Source organism: Loxodonta africana, chromosome 17 (assembly GCF_030014295.1).
Source record: "Loxodonta africana isolate mLoxAfr1 chromosome 17, mLoxAfr1.hap2, whole genome shotgun sequence".
NCBI lineage: Eukaryota > Metazoa > Chordata > Mammalia > Proboscidea > Elephantidae > Loxodonta > Loxodonta africana.
Window position 1 is genome coordinate 60139002 of NC_087358.1, and position 15901 is coordinate 60154902.

Consider the following 15901-nt stretch of genomic DNA (forward strand, 5'->3'; position numbering starts at 1 on the left):
GCATCACAGCAACATGCAAGACCCCACAGTACGACAAACTGACAGACGCGTCTGTCAGTGTCTGTTAGAGGAGCACTAAAAAGCTTTCATGGATTGAATTATGTACCCCCAAAAATGTGTTTATCAATTGGGCTGGGCCATGATTCCCCATATCATGTGATTTTCCTATATGTTGTAAATCCTGCCTCTATGATGTTAATGAGGGAGGATGGACAGCAGTTGTGTTATTGAGGCAGGACTCAACCTACAAGATTGGATTGTGTTTTGAGGCAATCTCTTGAGATATAAAAGAAGCGAGTAGAGAGACGGGGACCTCATACCATCAATAAAGCGGTGCTGGGAGCAGAGCAAATCCTTTGGACCTGAGGTTCCTGTGCTGAGATGCTCCCAGACCAAGGGAAGATGGATGACAGGGACCTTCCTCCAGAGCTGAGAGAGAAAGCCTTCCTCTAGAACTGACACCTTGAATTTGGACTTCTAGCCTGCCAGACTGTAAGAAAATTAATTTCTCTTTGTTAAAGCCATTCACTTGTGGTATTTCTGTTATAGCAGCACTAGATAACTAAGACAATAGCTAAGACAGAATTTGGTATAGAGAAGTAGGAGTGCTGCTCTAACAGATGCCCAAATTATGGAAGTGGTTTTGGAATTGGATAATGGCTAGAGGCTGTAAGAATTTTAAGGTACCTAATAGTTTTTTTTTTTTTTTTTTAATAGTACAAGTCTAGATTGACTTGAAGAGATGGTTGGTAGAATTATAGATGCCAAAGGCAATTCTGATGAGGGCTCCGAAAGAAGTGATGAGAGCCATAGAGAGAGTTTCTATTGTCTTAGAGAATATACGTGACATCATCAACAGAATGGTGCTAGACATGTGGATGTTAAATGTGCTTCTGGTGAGGCTTTAAAAGGGAACGATGAACATGTGACTGGACAATGGAGGAAGGGTGATGTTTTTTATGCAGTGGCAAAGAACTTGCTTGAATTATGTTCAAAGATTTGGTGGAAGGTAGAACTTGCAAGTAATGAACTTATATTTGGCTGAGGACGTTTCTAAGCAAGATCTTAAAGGGGCCGCATGCTCTCTCCTTGCCACTTATAGTAAAACATGAGAAGAAAGAGATGCACTTAAAAATGAACCGTGCAAAATGAAAACAAAACCTAAAGATTTAGAAGATTCTGTTATACCAACTAAGGATATGGTTTCTAGAATTTTCACCAAGGATGCAGCTACTCAATCTTTTGTTAAAGAGATTAAGCCTGTGACTGATTGATCTAACCAATTACCATGTTAGAAAAGCCATCAGCTTAGACTGAAGGAGACGGAGCTAGGATGAAAGGATGGAAAGCTGTCTGCCTCTTAAAATTCTACAGGCAGGAAATAGGCCAAAGCAGCTACATGTGTTGTCCTCCAAGAAAAGAAAAGCTCCATCCCTGGAGCTGCACAGAGATCAGCATAAGTGTTTGAAGGAGTATGGGGAAGCAGGGCTGCCTTGGTTTGAAAGAGTGGAGCTACAGCCTCCTAGGTTTCAGTAAGTCATATCTCCACCAATTCAATTCTGGAGTATGAGGCTGCTGTGCCCGAAGGCCGAGAGAATGGGGCCGCCATGCCCAAGGGGTAGGAAAATGAAGCCTGTCAGGGTTCGGGGGTGGAGGGTCATTAAGATAGACTAGGACAATGGAGAAGCCCAAAACCAAGGGAGCCCAGCTGCTGTCCCAGTGAACCCAGAAGGTGGGGCTGAAGCCTTGGGCTGATAGGTCTCTACCCAGAATCCAGGAGGTACGGCCAACACCCAGAATCTGGAGAGTGGGGCCATTGCCCAGATGGTCTTAGAGAAGAAAGGATTATTTCTAAGCCTGCAGAGCTAATGTAATTTGTTCTGCTGGGTTTTGTACTTGCTTCCTGCTGGTTATCGTTCTTTCCTTCTATTTTCTTCTATCTGTAATAGAAATGTCTACATTGTGCCTGTTCTACCATTGTGCTTTGGAAGCAGATAACTTGCATACTAGATTTCACAGGTTCACAGATGAAGAGGAATTTTGCCCTAGGATGGAATATGCTTAAAATCTCACCTATATTTGATTTAGATGATTCAGAAGATGAGATTTTGGACATGGCGTTGATTTAAGACTTTTGGGATGATGTGATCAGGTGAATATGTTTTGCATGTGGGAAGGATATGAATTTTGGGGAGGCCAAAAGGTGGAATGTTATGGATTGAACTGTGTCCCACAGAATATGTGTTGTAAATCCTAACCTCTATGGAGCCCTGGTGGCACAGTGGTTAAGAGCTCAGCTGCTAATCAAAGGGTTAGCAGTTCAAATTCACTAACTGCTCCTTGGAAACCCCATGGGGCAGTTCCAGTCTGTCCTATAGGGTCGCTATGAGTCAAAACTGACTCAAGGGCACCTAACAACAACATGCCTAAAGTTAAAATCCCATTAGAGAATGATTTGTCTTTGTTATGTTAATGAGGAATAATTAGTATAGGGTATGCTCTGAGTCAACATCTTACAAAATAACAAAGAAGCAGATTGAGCAAGCAGAGATGAGGGACGAGAGATGCCAAACCACGTGAACATTGTCCAGAAACAGAAGCACAGAAGGTCAAGGAGACAAGGACCTTCCTCCAGAACCAGCGGAGAGAGAAAGTCTTCCCCTACAGCCAGTGTTCTGAATTTGGACTTCTGGCCTCCTAAACTGCAAGAAAATAAATTTCTGCTTGTTAGAGTCACTCACTTGTGGTATTTCTGTTATAGATGTACTACATAACTAAGACAAGAGAGGATTCCATGAAATTAACAAAATGTTTGGAATGGATAATGGGAAGACTCCAGACACACTGCATATTTGTTCGTTTCAATGTTTTGCGTAAAATCATCTCTGTATGTCCCAAAGAAGACAACAGATAATTTTTCCTTCCCCCTGTATTTCACAGCTCCATGAGAACTTGGTCTGCTGTTCTCAGTATAATATTTCAGCTGTAACTGGGATTAAACAGTCCTGTGAAGACTAGGTTGAGAGCATGACCACCACTTATGACATATTCTCTCTTCCATTAAAAAACACATTCCAAGTTTCAAAGTGCTCATTCACAGGCAAACATTTGGTCCACCCTTGTTTTTAACAAATTTGCATTGTAGACATGTACAGAATATAAGAACCAGTAAATTACAATTCAAAACAGCATATAATGCAACGCCAAAATAAGCAGAGCATCGACAACTGTTACAAGAGCTTAACATGTGCAAGCGGGCAGAGAAAATTCTATGAACAAAGGCATGGAAGCAAAAGGAACAGAAATACCTGTATGACATGAGGAAACCCATGCAGCTTTACTAAGGCTTGCTCTCAAGTAACAAAAGCCCTGTCAATGACACTCAGAGCAGCTTGGCTCTACTCCTATAGGCAATATGACTTTTTTTTTTTTTTTTAAATATTCTATTTTGTTGTTGTTGAAAATATATACAGCAAAACATACACCAATTTAACAGTTTCTGTATGTACCATTTAGTGACACTGTTTACTTTCTTCAAGTTCTACAACCATTCTTGTCCTCTTTTTCTGAGCTGTTCCTCCACCATTAACATAAACTCACTGCCCCCTAAGGTTCCTATCTTACAGGTTGCTGCTGTCAATTTGATCCCATAGAGATAGACCTTCAAAGAGCATAATGCTCAAGGAAGACATTCTTTACTAGTTAAGCTAAGCCATTGTTTGGTTTTAAGAAGACTTCAGAGGATATTTTTGGTTTAAGATTTAAAAATTATCTCAGGGCAATAGTTTCAAGGGTTCACCTAGCCTCCTTGGCTCTAGAAAGTTTGATGATTCTCACGATTCCACAAGCAATTTGAAGTTCTGTTCTATATTTTCCCCCTTTTGATTAGGATTCTTCTACAGAGTCTTTGCTCAAAATGTTCAGGAATGGTAGCCAGGCACCATCCAGTTCTTCTGATGTCATGATGAAGGAGCCAGTTGTTCGTGGAGACAATGAGCCACACATTCCATTTCCTGCTTCTATTCCTGACTCTCTTTTCTGTTGCTCCAGTGAAATGGAGACCAATTATGCATTGGATAGTAGGTTAAAGGCAACAGCACTTTGTTTTATGCAAAGTAGTAACGTGATTTTATGAAGATTAAGTTAGAAGTAGAATATAAAGTAGCTGAAGAACAGAGAGAAATAGGATAGGAAATAGAAAGCTTCTAATTCATTAATCTGCCTATAAAAAGATAAGAGTCCTACAGTAAGGTTATGGCAACAAGAATGGAGAGAAAGAATGAGACAAATGTTTCAAAGGACTTGGCAACTGGCTGCATATGAGAAAGAAGGAAGAACTGAAGATAAGACTGACTCAGTTAGCGAGGCCTCCCTGAGCCGCTTTATTTAGAGTCAGATGTTCTCCCCATTTCATTCCTATCCCCTTTCAGCTTGAAGGATCTTCATGGGCTATTGCCCTTTCACATAATAATATATTTTGCTCTTTTATTTTTATTGTCTATCTTCTCTCACTCAGATGTCAGTCCTGTGATGGCAGGGGTTTTTGTTTGAAAGTATCAAAAATTAAATATGACTCAGCAGTTTGTACATTTAAAACCTAAGACCATGAAAGATTCCTATTTCAGCCATGGAAAATGACAAATGATTCCAATCAAAGCAGTTTCATAAAAACGCCCTATTAAACTCGAAGGCAACTTTCTAGGGAAGGACATTTCAGTCTCAGCCCAGGCGTGATACTGAATTCAGGCTTCCCCCTTCACTCCAGCGACCAGTAAGGGCTCCTCACGAATCTCAACAGCACCTCTCCGCTGATAGCACCAAAACGCTCTGCAAAACATCTAGTGTTAAAAAACGAGAACCAAGCTTTACGTTGAGCCATTTAAATGTTGAGTAAAGGGTTCACTTATGCCTGCTCTTACAGTATTATCAATTAAACTGAGGATGGGCTTTAAATATTGCTAATGTATATAACATTTATAACATCAAATTTCTAACTCCATTTTTATGCTGCAAAAGAGATGAGGGTGTGAAGCACCTTCCCTTAGTTACCATGGCTTACCAAGAGTGTACCCCAAAGGGTATGCTGTTTTAGCATGATCAATAATACCTCAAGCTAAAAAAAATGAAAATGCAGAACAGAAATTACTTAAAAATATTCTTCTCTTTTCTTCCTCTTAAGGAATTATTTCTTTTATGAAAATGTAATGTGTTTTCAGGGAGCAAAACTCTAGGGACAATCTGTCAATAAATTAATAATTAATTCATCGATTTATTTATTTAATTACCAAACATTTGTGAAATATCTACCATGTACTAGGCACCAGGCTGGGAAATAGCCATAAAATAAACACGACCCAGCCTCAAGGAGTCCAAATACTAATGGGGAAGATACAAATAAGACACAACTGCAAAGGGTCAACATCAGAAGTATATGCCAAGTGTTATGAAAGGCAGAGTGAAGACAGTGGTTACTTTTGCCTAAAGGGGCTGAGAGAGGCCTGACAAAATATGAGGGTATGTAGAATGGAAGAAAGCACATTCCAGGCATTCTCTAAAGCAGAGACATTTGAGTGTATGCTGGGGTTAGAAAGCAGCAAGAAGCTACGTGTGGGCAGAGCTGAGAGTGCGTCAAGAGAGGCTGCAGGAAATGCAGCTGGAAAAGCAGCTTAGGGTCAGATGGAACTCAGCGCTCGTGCTTAGGAGGTCGTCCTCGAGTCCGTAAGAAAAAAGAATCAATCCCTCAACAGTTTTTAAAGGAGAGGAAAAACTTGGGAAATGGATTTAAGAAATATCCCTCAGGGACAATATAAGATTCATTCATTCATTTATTTAACAGATACTTATCAAACACCTACTACGTACCAAGCAAAGTTCCAAGGGTTGGGGATATATAGTATGGAGCAAAATAAATTAAAAGCCCCTGCCATCACAGAGCTAGCAGCTAAGTGAGGAAAGATATACAACAAAAAATGAATGAGTAAAACATATATTATGTCAAAAGTAAAGAGCCCTATGAAGACCCTTACAGCAGAGACTGACAGGAACGAAGTGGGGAGGAAATATGATTCCAAATAGAGCGTGTCAGGAAGACCTCACTGAAAAGGAGAATCTGAGCCAAACCTAAATGAGGTGAGGGAGCAAACATCCAGCTATCTGGGGAAGGGCAATCTAGCCGGAGAAATACCAAATGGCAAAGACTGTGAGGCAGGCACTAGTGTGTTCAAGGAACACTGAAAAGAATAGTATGGCTGGAAAAGAATGAGTAAGGATGAAAGTAGTGGAGACGACATCCCAGAGATAATTAATAAGGGACCTGTGGTAGCTGGAAAATACACCCTCCACAAGATGCCCACATTCTAATTCCCGGAACCTGTGAATGTTATCCTATATGGAAAAACTGACTTTACAGATAGGAGTAAATTAAGGACCTGAAAGTGAGGATATTATCCTAAACAGGGGTCCTAAATACAATCATATGTGTCCTTATAAAGAGGCAGGCAGAGGGAGACTAGACACAGACACACTGAGGAAAAGCTGATGTGAAGATGAATACACAGGTTAGAGTGATGAGGCCAAAAGCCAAGAAATGCCAACCAGCTATCAGAAAATGGATGAGAAAGGAATGGATTCTCCCCCAGAGCCTCTGCCATGGATTGAATTGTGTCCCCCAAAAATATGTGTCAATTTGGTTAGGCCATGATTCCCAGTATTGTGTAGTTGTCCTGCATTTTGTTACTGCAATTTTCCTATGTGTTGTAAATCCTAATCTCTGCCTGTGGTTAATAAAGCAAGATTAGATTATGTTAATGAGGATCAGGGTGGGATTGTTAACACCCTTACTAAGATCACATCCCTGATCACTGTAAAAGGAGCTTCCCTGGGGCATGGCCTGCACCATCTTTTATCTTACAAGAGGTAAAAGGAAAGAGGAACAAGTACAAAGTTGGGGACCTTCATACCACCAAGAAAGCAGAGCCAGGAGCAAAGCGTGTCCTTTGAACCCAGGGTTCCTGCGTGGAAAAGCTCCTAGTCCAGGGGAAGACTGACGAGAAGTACCTTTCTCCAGAGCTGACAGTGAGAGAAAGCCTTCCCCTGGAGCTGATGCCCTGAATTTGGACTTTTAGCTTACTTTAATGTGAGGAAATAAATTTCTCTTTGTTAAAGCCATCCACTTGTGGTGTTTCTGTCATAGCAGCACTAGATAACTAAGACAGCCTCCAATACTGATTTCGGACTTTTGGCTTCCAGAACTTTTGAGAAAATAAATTTCTGTTGTTTTAAGGCACTAAAACCAAAACTAAACCTGTTGCCTTCAAGTTGATTCCGACTCATAACCAACTGCCCACGGGGTTTCCAAGGAGCGACCGGTGGATTCAAACTGCCAACCTTCTGGTTAGCAGCTGAGCTCTTAACCACTGAACCACTAGGGCTCCTTTGAGGCACCAGTTTTGGTAATCTGTTATAGCAGTCAAAGGAAGCTAATACATGATCACGTGGTCCATAAATTATTAGGCAGAGACGGCAGTCAAGAGGAAATCACAATATTCCAGGAAAAAGATAATGAAATTCAATAGCAAGACCATCACTGAGAACAGGTAAGAGAACATATGAGACATCAAGATGCTAAATTGATGAAATTTGCTTTCAGATTGAATGGAAACAATGGGAAAGCAGGGAATCAATAAGATGTCAATGTTTCTGGTTTAGGAAATTGGGCAGACATATTTTTAACAAAGTCAGTAAATCGAACCAGAAATAGGAACAGATTTAAAGGAAGAATATATAGCTTAGTTGTATAAGTTGAATTTATAGTGAAAATTTCTATTGAGAATTGAAAAAAACTAACATTTATTATGCATCTAGTAAGGGGAAGGAAACCCTGGTGGCATAGTGGTTAAGTGCTACGGCTGCTAACCAAAGGGTCAGCAGTTCGAATCCGCCAGGCGCTCCTTGGAAACTTTATGGGGCAGTTCTACTCCATCCTAAAGGGTCGCAAAGAGTTGGAATCGACTCGAGGGCACTAGGGTTGCTGGGTTTTTAGTAAGGGGAAAGGTCTTTACATCGTACATTTTCTTTTTTTCCAGATACATTAATTTTTATTGTTGTAAATATATACATAAAACAACATTTGCCAATTCACCATTTTTCAGGTGTACAATTTGGTGATAATAATTACATTAATTATGCTGTGCAATCATCACCCATAATAAACACCATAAACAGAAACTCACTGTTCCCAAACAATGGCTCCCCCTCCCCCCCTCCCCCTGGAAATCACTAATCAACTTTGATCCCTATACATCTGCCTATTCTTATAAGTGAGATCATACAATATTCGTCCTTTTGTGATTGACTTATTTCACTCAGCATAATTCAAGCCATTACTTAAAAAAAATCATGAAAAAAAATAATGGCTTAAACATTTTCGCTTTTAATCACTGAAACCTCCTTATGAAGTAGATGGCACTGTTGCCATTTAACAGAATAAAAAATAACTGAGACTCAGAGTTAGGCAGTGATAGCCCTTGATCTTTCTAATATGTCACTCTGGAATGAAAATACAGTTAGAAATAGATCATCAATCAAAAAAGAGAAGTCATGAGCTGAAGATAAAAACGTGGGCATTAACTTATAGGTGGTAGTTGAACCTGTGAATATAGATGACAGTGCTCAGTATAGGAGATGGGGGAACAGAGCAGAACACCAAGCACTCTTCTAGAGCAAAGAGCTGTTTCCATGACATCAGCCATGAGGAGATAGAGAAAATAGAAAAATCATTAAAAGATTAAAACATATCCATAGCAGAAGGCATAGGATAAGGGATAAAAATATCAGCTTAAAGAAGAGATTTTAAAGTAATAGCATGTCAACAATAGAATATACTATAAGAAAAAAAACTCAGACTTACCGTTGGGTCCTGTGTCTCCCTAAGTTTGTGTGTAAACGATAGTAATTTGTCCAAAGCTTCCTGAGGTATATTTGGGACCTATTTTATGATGGAATTAAGGAAAACCAAAAAGAATAAATTGAAATATTTGATCCATCTGTCAGAAATTATGGCTACTAAGCAAACAATATTAGAATTAAATTTTTAGAAAATCCTGGAGTGTAGGTAACACATTTACCTCATGAATAAAGTTGCTTACTCAACTCTCAAGAAGGATTTCAGCCACTGCTTTCTTTCTCTCTCTCTCTCTCTGTGTCTGTGTGCTTTCGGTAAAAGTTTACACAGCAAATTAGGTTCCCATTTAACAATTTCTATACAAATTGTTGGAAACCCTTGTGGTATAGTGGGTAAGTGCTACGGCTGCTAACCAAGAGTCAGCAGGTCGAATCCGCCAGGCGCTTCTTGGAAACTCTATCGGGCAGTTCTACTCTGTCCTATAGGGTCGCTATGAGTCAGAATTGACTCGATGGCAGTGGGTTATACAAATTGTTAAGTAACATGGTTATACTTTTCACAATGTGTCAACATTATCTTTACTTCTATTTGTTCCATAGCTAGTGCTGTAGCTTCCCTGCCCCTCCCCTTACTGTCTCATCATTGCTTTATAGTAAATATTGACCATTTCATCCCATATGAAAGATTTTTTAAAGAAGCACAGTACTCATGGATGATATTCTTTATTTTATGAGCCAATCTGTTATTTAGCTGATAGGCGACCTCTGGTAGTAGTTTCAGTTCAAAGTTTAAAGGGTATCTCAGGGTGAAGTCTTGGGGGGTCCTCTAGTCTCAACCAGTCCAGTAAGTCTGAATTTTTAAGAATTTGATTTCTGTTTTATATTCTTCTCCCATTGTATCAGGATCCATCCATTGTGGCCCTGGCCAGAATGGTTGGTAGTGGTAGCCGGGTACCATCTAGTACTTTTGGTCTCCAAGTAGGTGAGACTGTGGTTCTTGTAGACCATTAGTCCTACAGAGTAGTTTCTCCTCTCAGTCTTTGGTTTCCTTCTGTCTCTTTTGTTCCAGAAGAGTAGAGACCAATAGATGTATATTAGATGGCCACTCACAAGCTTTTAAGATCCCAGACACTGCTCACCAAACTAGGATGCAGAACAGACTTTACGCCAACTGACCAAGTCATGTCATTAGACTATGGACCTAGGTATTCAAACCCAGTAAACCACTCCTGTGAGGTGTATGGTAATGTCTAAGAAGTATTCGTAGCTGTGCCCCTTATGTGCTTTGTTATATATACAAATATATATATGCATGTACACACATACATGTGTATATGTATGCATACACATACCTATACATGCACACATATACGTACACATATACCTACCTATATACATACATATGTACATATGCAACCACACATCTATTTTTTGCTTTCTCATTAAGAATCAGGAAATTTAAACAAAGCCACTCTTCTCTGTGTTATAACTCCATTATCAGGATAACACAAAAAGGGTCCTTTAACTCAATTAAAAACTGGCATGTAATATATTCATAAAAAACTTCAGCATGAATTTTAAAACTCTAAATTTGGCGTTTTCTTGTGAAATTCAAACTCCTTTATTTCATAGAAATCTTACATATATGTCCACTAAGTGACATAAGACACTCTTGTAGAAATAACAGATACTCAAGCTGTCCTTTTTCACAGACTTTTAAAATACTCGAGTGGCACGACCAACGTATCAATGAGCTCTGAAGAACAGCTGCCCATATAGCATACACTGATTGTTTTTAACTATAACAAATCTTAGTGCAATTAAATGTTTCATTTAATTAAACCAGAAGAAATTTTAATATAAGGTATAGATTAAAATTTTTAATTTAAAAAGATCATAAAGAGATATTAGAGAAATGACTAGTATAATGTGACCATTTCAAAAGTATACTGCTCAGGCCTTCTCTGGTCATTTAAACGAGTGTAACTTTTTTTTTTTTTTTTTAATTCTAAGCCCTACTTAGTACATACATTATCTCATTTGTTAATTAAATCAATCCTGTGATTAAGAAGTGTTATTATCATCCCGGTTTTCAGTTGAAGAAACTATGGTTAAATAATTTATCCAAGATCTAGAAGTCAAGCAGTGGATTTGGCATTTAGAGCCAAGTTGTTTTACTCTAAATCCTACAGGTTCTTATCCACAACCACGCTTATAACGAGCCCTAAGATTAATCAGTTCATTCAGGTATTTCAAAGCGGTTAAAAGTACGGTTATGTAAAATGTTAATTATTAGTGATCCAGAACAGCAGGGTCCAATAGAACTTTCTGTGATGATGGCAATGTTCTGTATCTACACTGTTCAATATGGCAGTCACAAGCCCCCACGTGACTACTGAGCACTTGAAATGCGACTGAGAAACCGAATTTTTTATTTTATTTAATGTGGCCAGTGGCTATTGCAAGGAGCCTGGTGAAGCAGCATTTAAAACGTTCGGCTGCTAATCAAAACTTCGGTGGTTTGAAACCACCAGCTGCTCCGCTGGAGAAAGATGTGGCAGTCTGCTTCCATAAAGATTACTGCCTTGGAAACCCTACGGGGCAGTTCTACTCTGCCCTCTAAGGGTTGTTATGAGTCAGAATTGACTCGACAGGCAGTGGGTTTGGTTTGGTTTGTTTGTTTGTTTGTTTGTTTAGTAGCTATTGCACTGAATGGCACAGATCCAGAACTCTAAAAATGCCAAACACAATGTGTGGTTAAGGCAGGCATTGAAATAATAAATTACAGCATCACTGCAAACCACCAGACAACTAATCAGGTAATATAGGATATATCATAGTCCCAAGGGGGCCAGGACTACTTAGTACTTTCTATAAAATCTAAGGATTTAAAATACATCTGGCTTCCGTTTACCGCAGTACCTTAGTTATTATGGCTGAATACATAATGAAAAGAAATTCCAAAACTGTGTCCACATGAGGAAAAAGGAGAGAAGGCCTACATCAGTGGTTCTCAAAATGTGGTCCCAGACCAGGAGCACCAGCACAACCTGAGAACTTGTTAGAGATGCAAATTATCATGAATTCCCCTGGACCTACTGACTCAAAAACTGTGGAGATGGGGCTTGGCAATCTGTGTTTTACCAAGTTCTCCAGATGATTCTGAAAAATGATAAAAGTTTGAGAACCACTACCTTACCCCACTGGAAACTCTGGTGGCGCAGTGGTTAAGAGCTATGGCTGCTAACCAAAAGGTCAGCAGTTCAAATCCACCAGGTGCTCCTTGGAAATTCTATGTGGCAGTTCTACTCTGTCCTAGAGGGTCCACACAAGTTGGAATAGACTCGATAGCAAAGGGTTTGGTTTACCCCATTATACAAGGAAACTGGGAAATAACAGAGAGAAAGATCCAGAAATTCCCAACTCTGCCTCAGCATATGACAAAGCGCCTTAAAAAGAAAACAGCTCAAGATGATAGGCTGGAGCTGGCCTCACTCTTACCATTTCCTTAATCACTTGCATTTCTTCACTTTTGACAAGCGGTTTCATGTAATGGAAAAAGAACATGGTTAAGAATTCTGGTCCCAGCCACTGCTGTGTAGTACTTCCAATAACAGGGGGCTCTGCCAAGGCAATGATCCTGAAGGATGGGTGGATAGGAAAAATGGATCTGTAAGAGAAAAAAATCAGAAAACAATCTTTCACATTAGAAATTGAGTCATGGCAGCGAAAGCCTAGGCAATGATAAGTTGTATTACCATACTTTCAATATAGTCAAAGCTATTATTCAAAGCATGAGCTTTGAAAAAAAATCAGAGCATTCTAAGACCTAAGAGTAAAACAAAAAAAAGAAACACCCACTGCTAATATATGTTATACCATATTCCCTGATGAAGCTCCATCCCTAGCACAAACCACTGCTTATTTGGTATGCTGTACCTACAATACATTTTCTCCATAGCCCTTTGAAATAAAATCTCTTCCAGTTCGTATTCATTACATGGAGCCCCTTCTTTATTCAAACATCCACCCGAAATCTCCTGCCTTGCAAGGAATTCATTGTATATCAAATACAGAAAAACCAAGAAGGACGATTTAGGGTGAGGAGGCTTTTTATAAGATAGGAAAATTGAGCAGCATAAGCAGTTAGATTAAATTTAAAATGCACATTGGCAATAAGAATATTTAAAGTCTTAAAAAGGTAAAAAGAATTGAACTTTTATATAATTAACTCTTCTGTCATTTTTATATGAAATGTTATGATTTTTAAATGATCTCTTTTAGAAATCTCTCCTACGGATGCAGAGGAAGCATGCGAATATTCTAGGACACATAGAAGAATAAGACAAGACTTCCTATGGTTTGTGAAATGACTTGAGTTGGTTTTGGACGAGGGATTAGGACACCCTTAGTTCCCAATCTAGTCATGTGGGTGATACTGTCAGTTTTTATCACTTCTACTCAAATACTAGAAGAAATATGTTTTTAGAGGATAATACAGTCCTTGCTAGAGTTCTGGTGGTGCAGTGGTTAAGAACTCAGCTGCTAGCCAACAGGTCAGCAGTTCAAATCCACGAGCTGCTCCTTGGAAACCCTACAGAGCAGTTCTACTCTATTCTATAGGGTCACTATAAGCCGGAACCGACTCGATGGCAACGGGTTTTTTTTTAGTCTTTGCTAAGAGAAGAGGGACAAAACTTAAACACTTGCCAAGATCTTCAGAAAAACAAACATATAGGCAAATAACTGAACAGTTGCCAAATGGTTTTAACTATAACAAATCTTAATTTAATTAAATATTTAATATTGAACTGAACAAATTTTAATATAAACTACAACAAATTTAAAATTTTAATTTAAAAAGATCAGAAATGGACTATCTGTATCGTTACCTATTAAGTGATCTGGTAGATAGAATACCAGGAGGTAGAACATGTGTGGAATCAGACAAATACCCTGAAGATTTCAGAAGAGAAAAAGTCCCATAAGTATAACAGGTAGGTGGATCCACCTAGTCCCTGACTGCATAGTCCGTAATTTCAGAGGCCCACACCATAATTTACAGGCTAGAGAAAGCACTTTTTAGAAACGGTCATACAAAAATCCTGAATGAATCGGCAAAAGCTACCAGATACGATTTCATTTCTCTAGGTATAAAAAAAGGGGCTTATTTATAGATGTCCAAGCAGGACATAGGAAGTAATGGGTCCAAAGAAGTTGTTCTAGGAAAAGAGGGGAGGATAACAACAGTGCCAGTACCTGCCAAGTCCTGAGGTTAGCACAGTCCCTCAGAATTTCTAGCTATTAAACAGTCACATACCAGAAACTGGGCACAGAAAACCCTGTGATCTGAAATCGAAAGGAGGTACTTATTCGATTTCCACTCTGCCAAGTCGTTTGCTATAATCAGAAATCTCCGTTTCATGGCCCAGTACCAGATGTTGATGGGTTCATTCCTGATCCTCCTCTTCTAGTTGGGACAGAAGAAGGTGGGAGAGACGGGGCCTGGTTTGACTACACAGATTTAAGCTACAGATTAGTTTCTCACTCAAGATAGTAACAGGAACCAAATCAGAAAATAAAGCCAAAATCCAACAGACAAGTCAAAGGGTGAGTCCAATTTAATCCTTAAACCAAAGGATCAAGAAGCTGGTCCTACAGCTGTGCTGCTACCAAGAGAAGAGCAATTACCATGAGAGTGAGCTAGGTAGTTTGAATTTAAATAAGGTGAAGATCATTGCCTAGGACATACATGGTCTGTGGCTTGTTTCTAGATATTACCTCTAGCAGGTTATCTGAGTTAGCTGGCCAAATTTAAAGGCATGGCTTCTGAGACAGTTTCTGATGAGTTGGACAGAAAAGTGTACAGTGACTTCAGAATAGTCACCAAGCTATTGAATAAAATGATGAGAAGGACCTTTGTGTTTGCCAGGTTCTCTCCAAATGCTTCCTTACATATAAATAGGTCACATGGAAAGATTCCCTAAGTCTTAGAGAGCAGAGTAGTCCTGAGGGTCTACCAGGTACTCTGGAGGGATGAGACATAGAAAGCGGGCAATATAAAGGCTGACGGACTGGTAAATAATTGAGAATTAGGAAATAAGCATCCGCTGACACTAAAAACCAAGGTTAACTTTAATTTTACTAGAATTTAATAACAACCAAAACACGCTCAAGTGAAACTAAAGAAACGGCTTAACTTCTGATAAATAGATATTATTTCCTAAATACACCTCCAAAGATTTAAAAAGCAAAGAAAAAGACTTCTAAAGGTTAAAAAAGATTTAAAAGATAAAAATATCAGGGTCAATCATTTTTTTGCGGGAATAAGTGTAAGTGTTTAGAGAGTCAAGTATTTTCTAACGCTTCTCGGCAACACAAAGGAATGTACTATTGATAGACGCAACTACATGGATGAATCCCAAAATAATTATGCTGACAAAAAAGCATATCTACTGTATGATCCCATGTATACAAAACTAGAAAATAAAGCTAGCTATACTGACCAGAAGCCAGTCAATGGTTTCCTGTGGAAAGCAGAGAAGGGTGCAAATGGGCAGGGGAAGGGGTCCCATACGAAGGGGTCCCTGGGGAGTTTTAGGAGTTATAGATGTGTTCATTACCTTGATTACGGTGATAGTTTCCCAGGTGTATACAAACGTCAAAAGTTATCCAATGGTACACTTTACATATGTACAGTTTATTGTATGTCAATTAAACTTCAACAAAGCTATTAGAAAAAGAAAGGCCTTAATAAACTCTAAGGTACATTTTTGTTGAATTTGTATATTAAGGAACTCGAAAGAATGATATAGAAGGTTTCTCCAAAGACATCAACCATGAACTGGCACAGGATTTTACACTTAACCTTCCATACTACAATATTAATATTCCAATTCAGAACCTAGAGGTTACACAGCTCTGTGCACAGCTCATATTTCCCCCTTTTTTCTATGCAATATAAAAAACTGCATGGACACTTCTTTATTCATCTTTCTAC

At 39.0% G+C, this 15901-nt stretch overlaps 1 protein-coding gene across 4 annotated transcripts in view; it reads right to left on the reverse strand.

The window, feature by feature from the left end:
• Positions 1 to 15901, reverse strand: part of VWA8 (von Willebrand factor A domain containing 8) — a 473608-nt gene that overhangs the window by 286708 nt on the left and 170999 nt on the right. For all 4 annotated transcript variants that reach the window (XR_010318190.1, XM_003412602.4, XM_064270072.1 and 1 more), the window contains exons 15-16: positions 12403 to 12571; positions 8909 to 8986 (exon numbers count right to left, since the gene is read on the reverse strand). Coding sequence is in view for 3 of the 4 variants with exons in the window: in XM_003412602.4 (XP_003412650.2) it covers positions 8909 to 8986; positions 12403 to 12571 (247 nt within the window). In the remaining variant the exon portion in view is untranslated. The remainder of the gene's footprint in view (positions 1 to 8908; positions 8987 to 12402; positions 12572 to 15901) is intronic.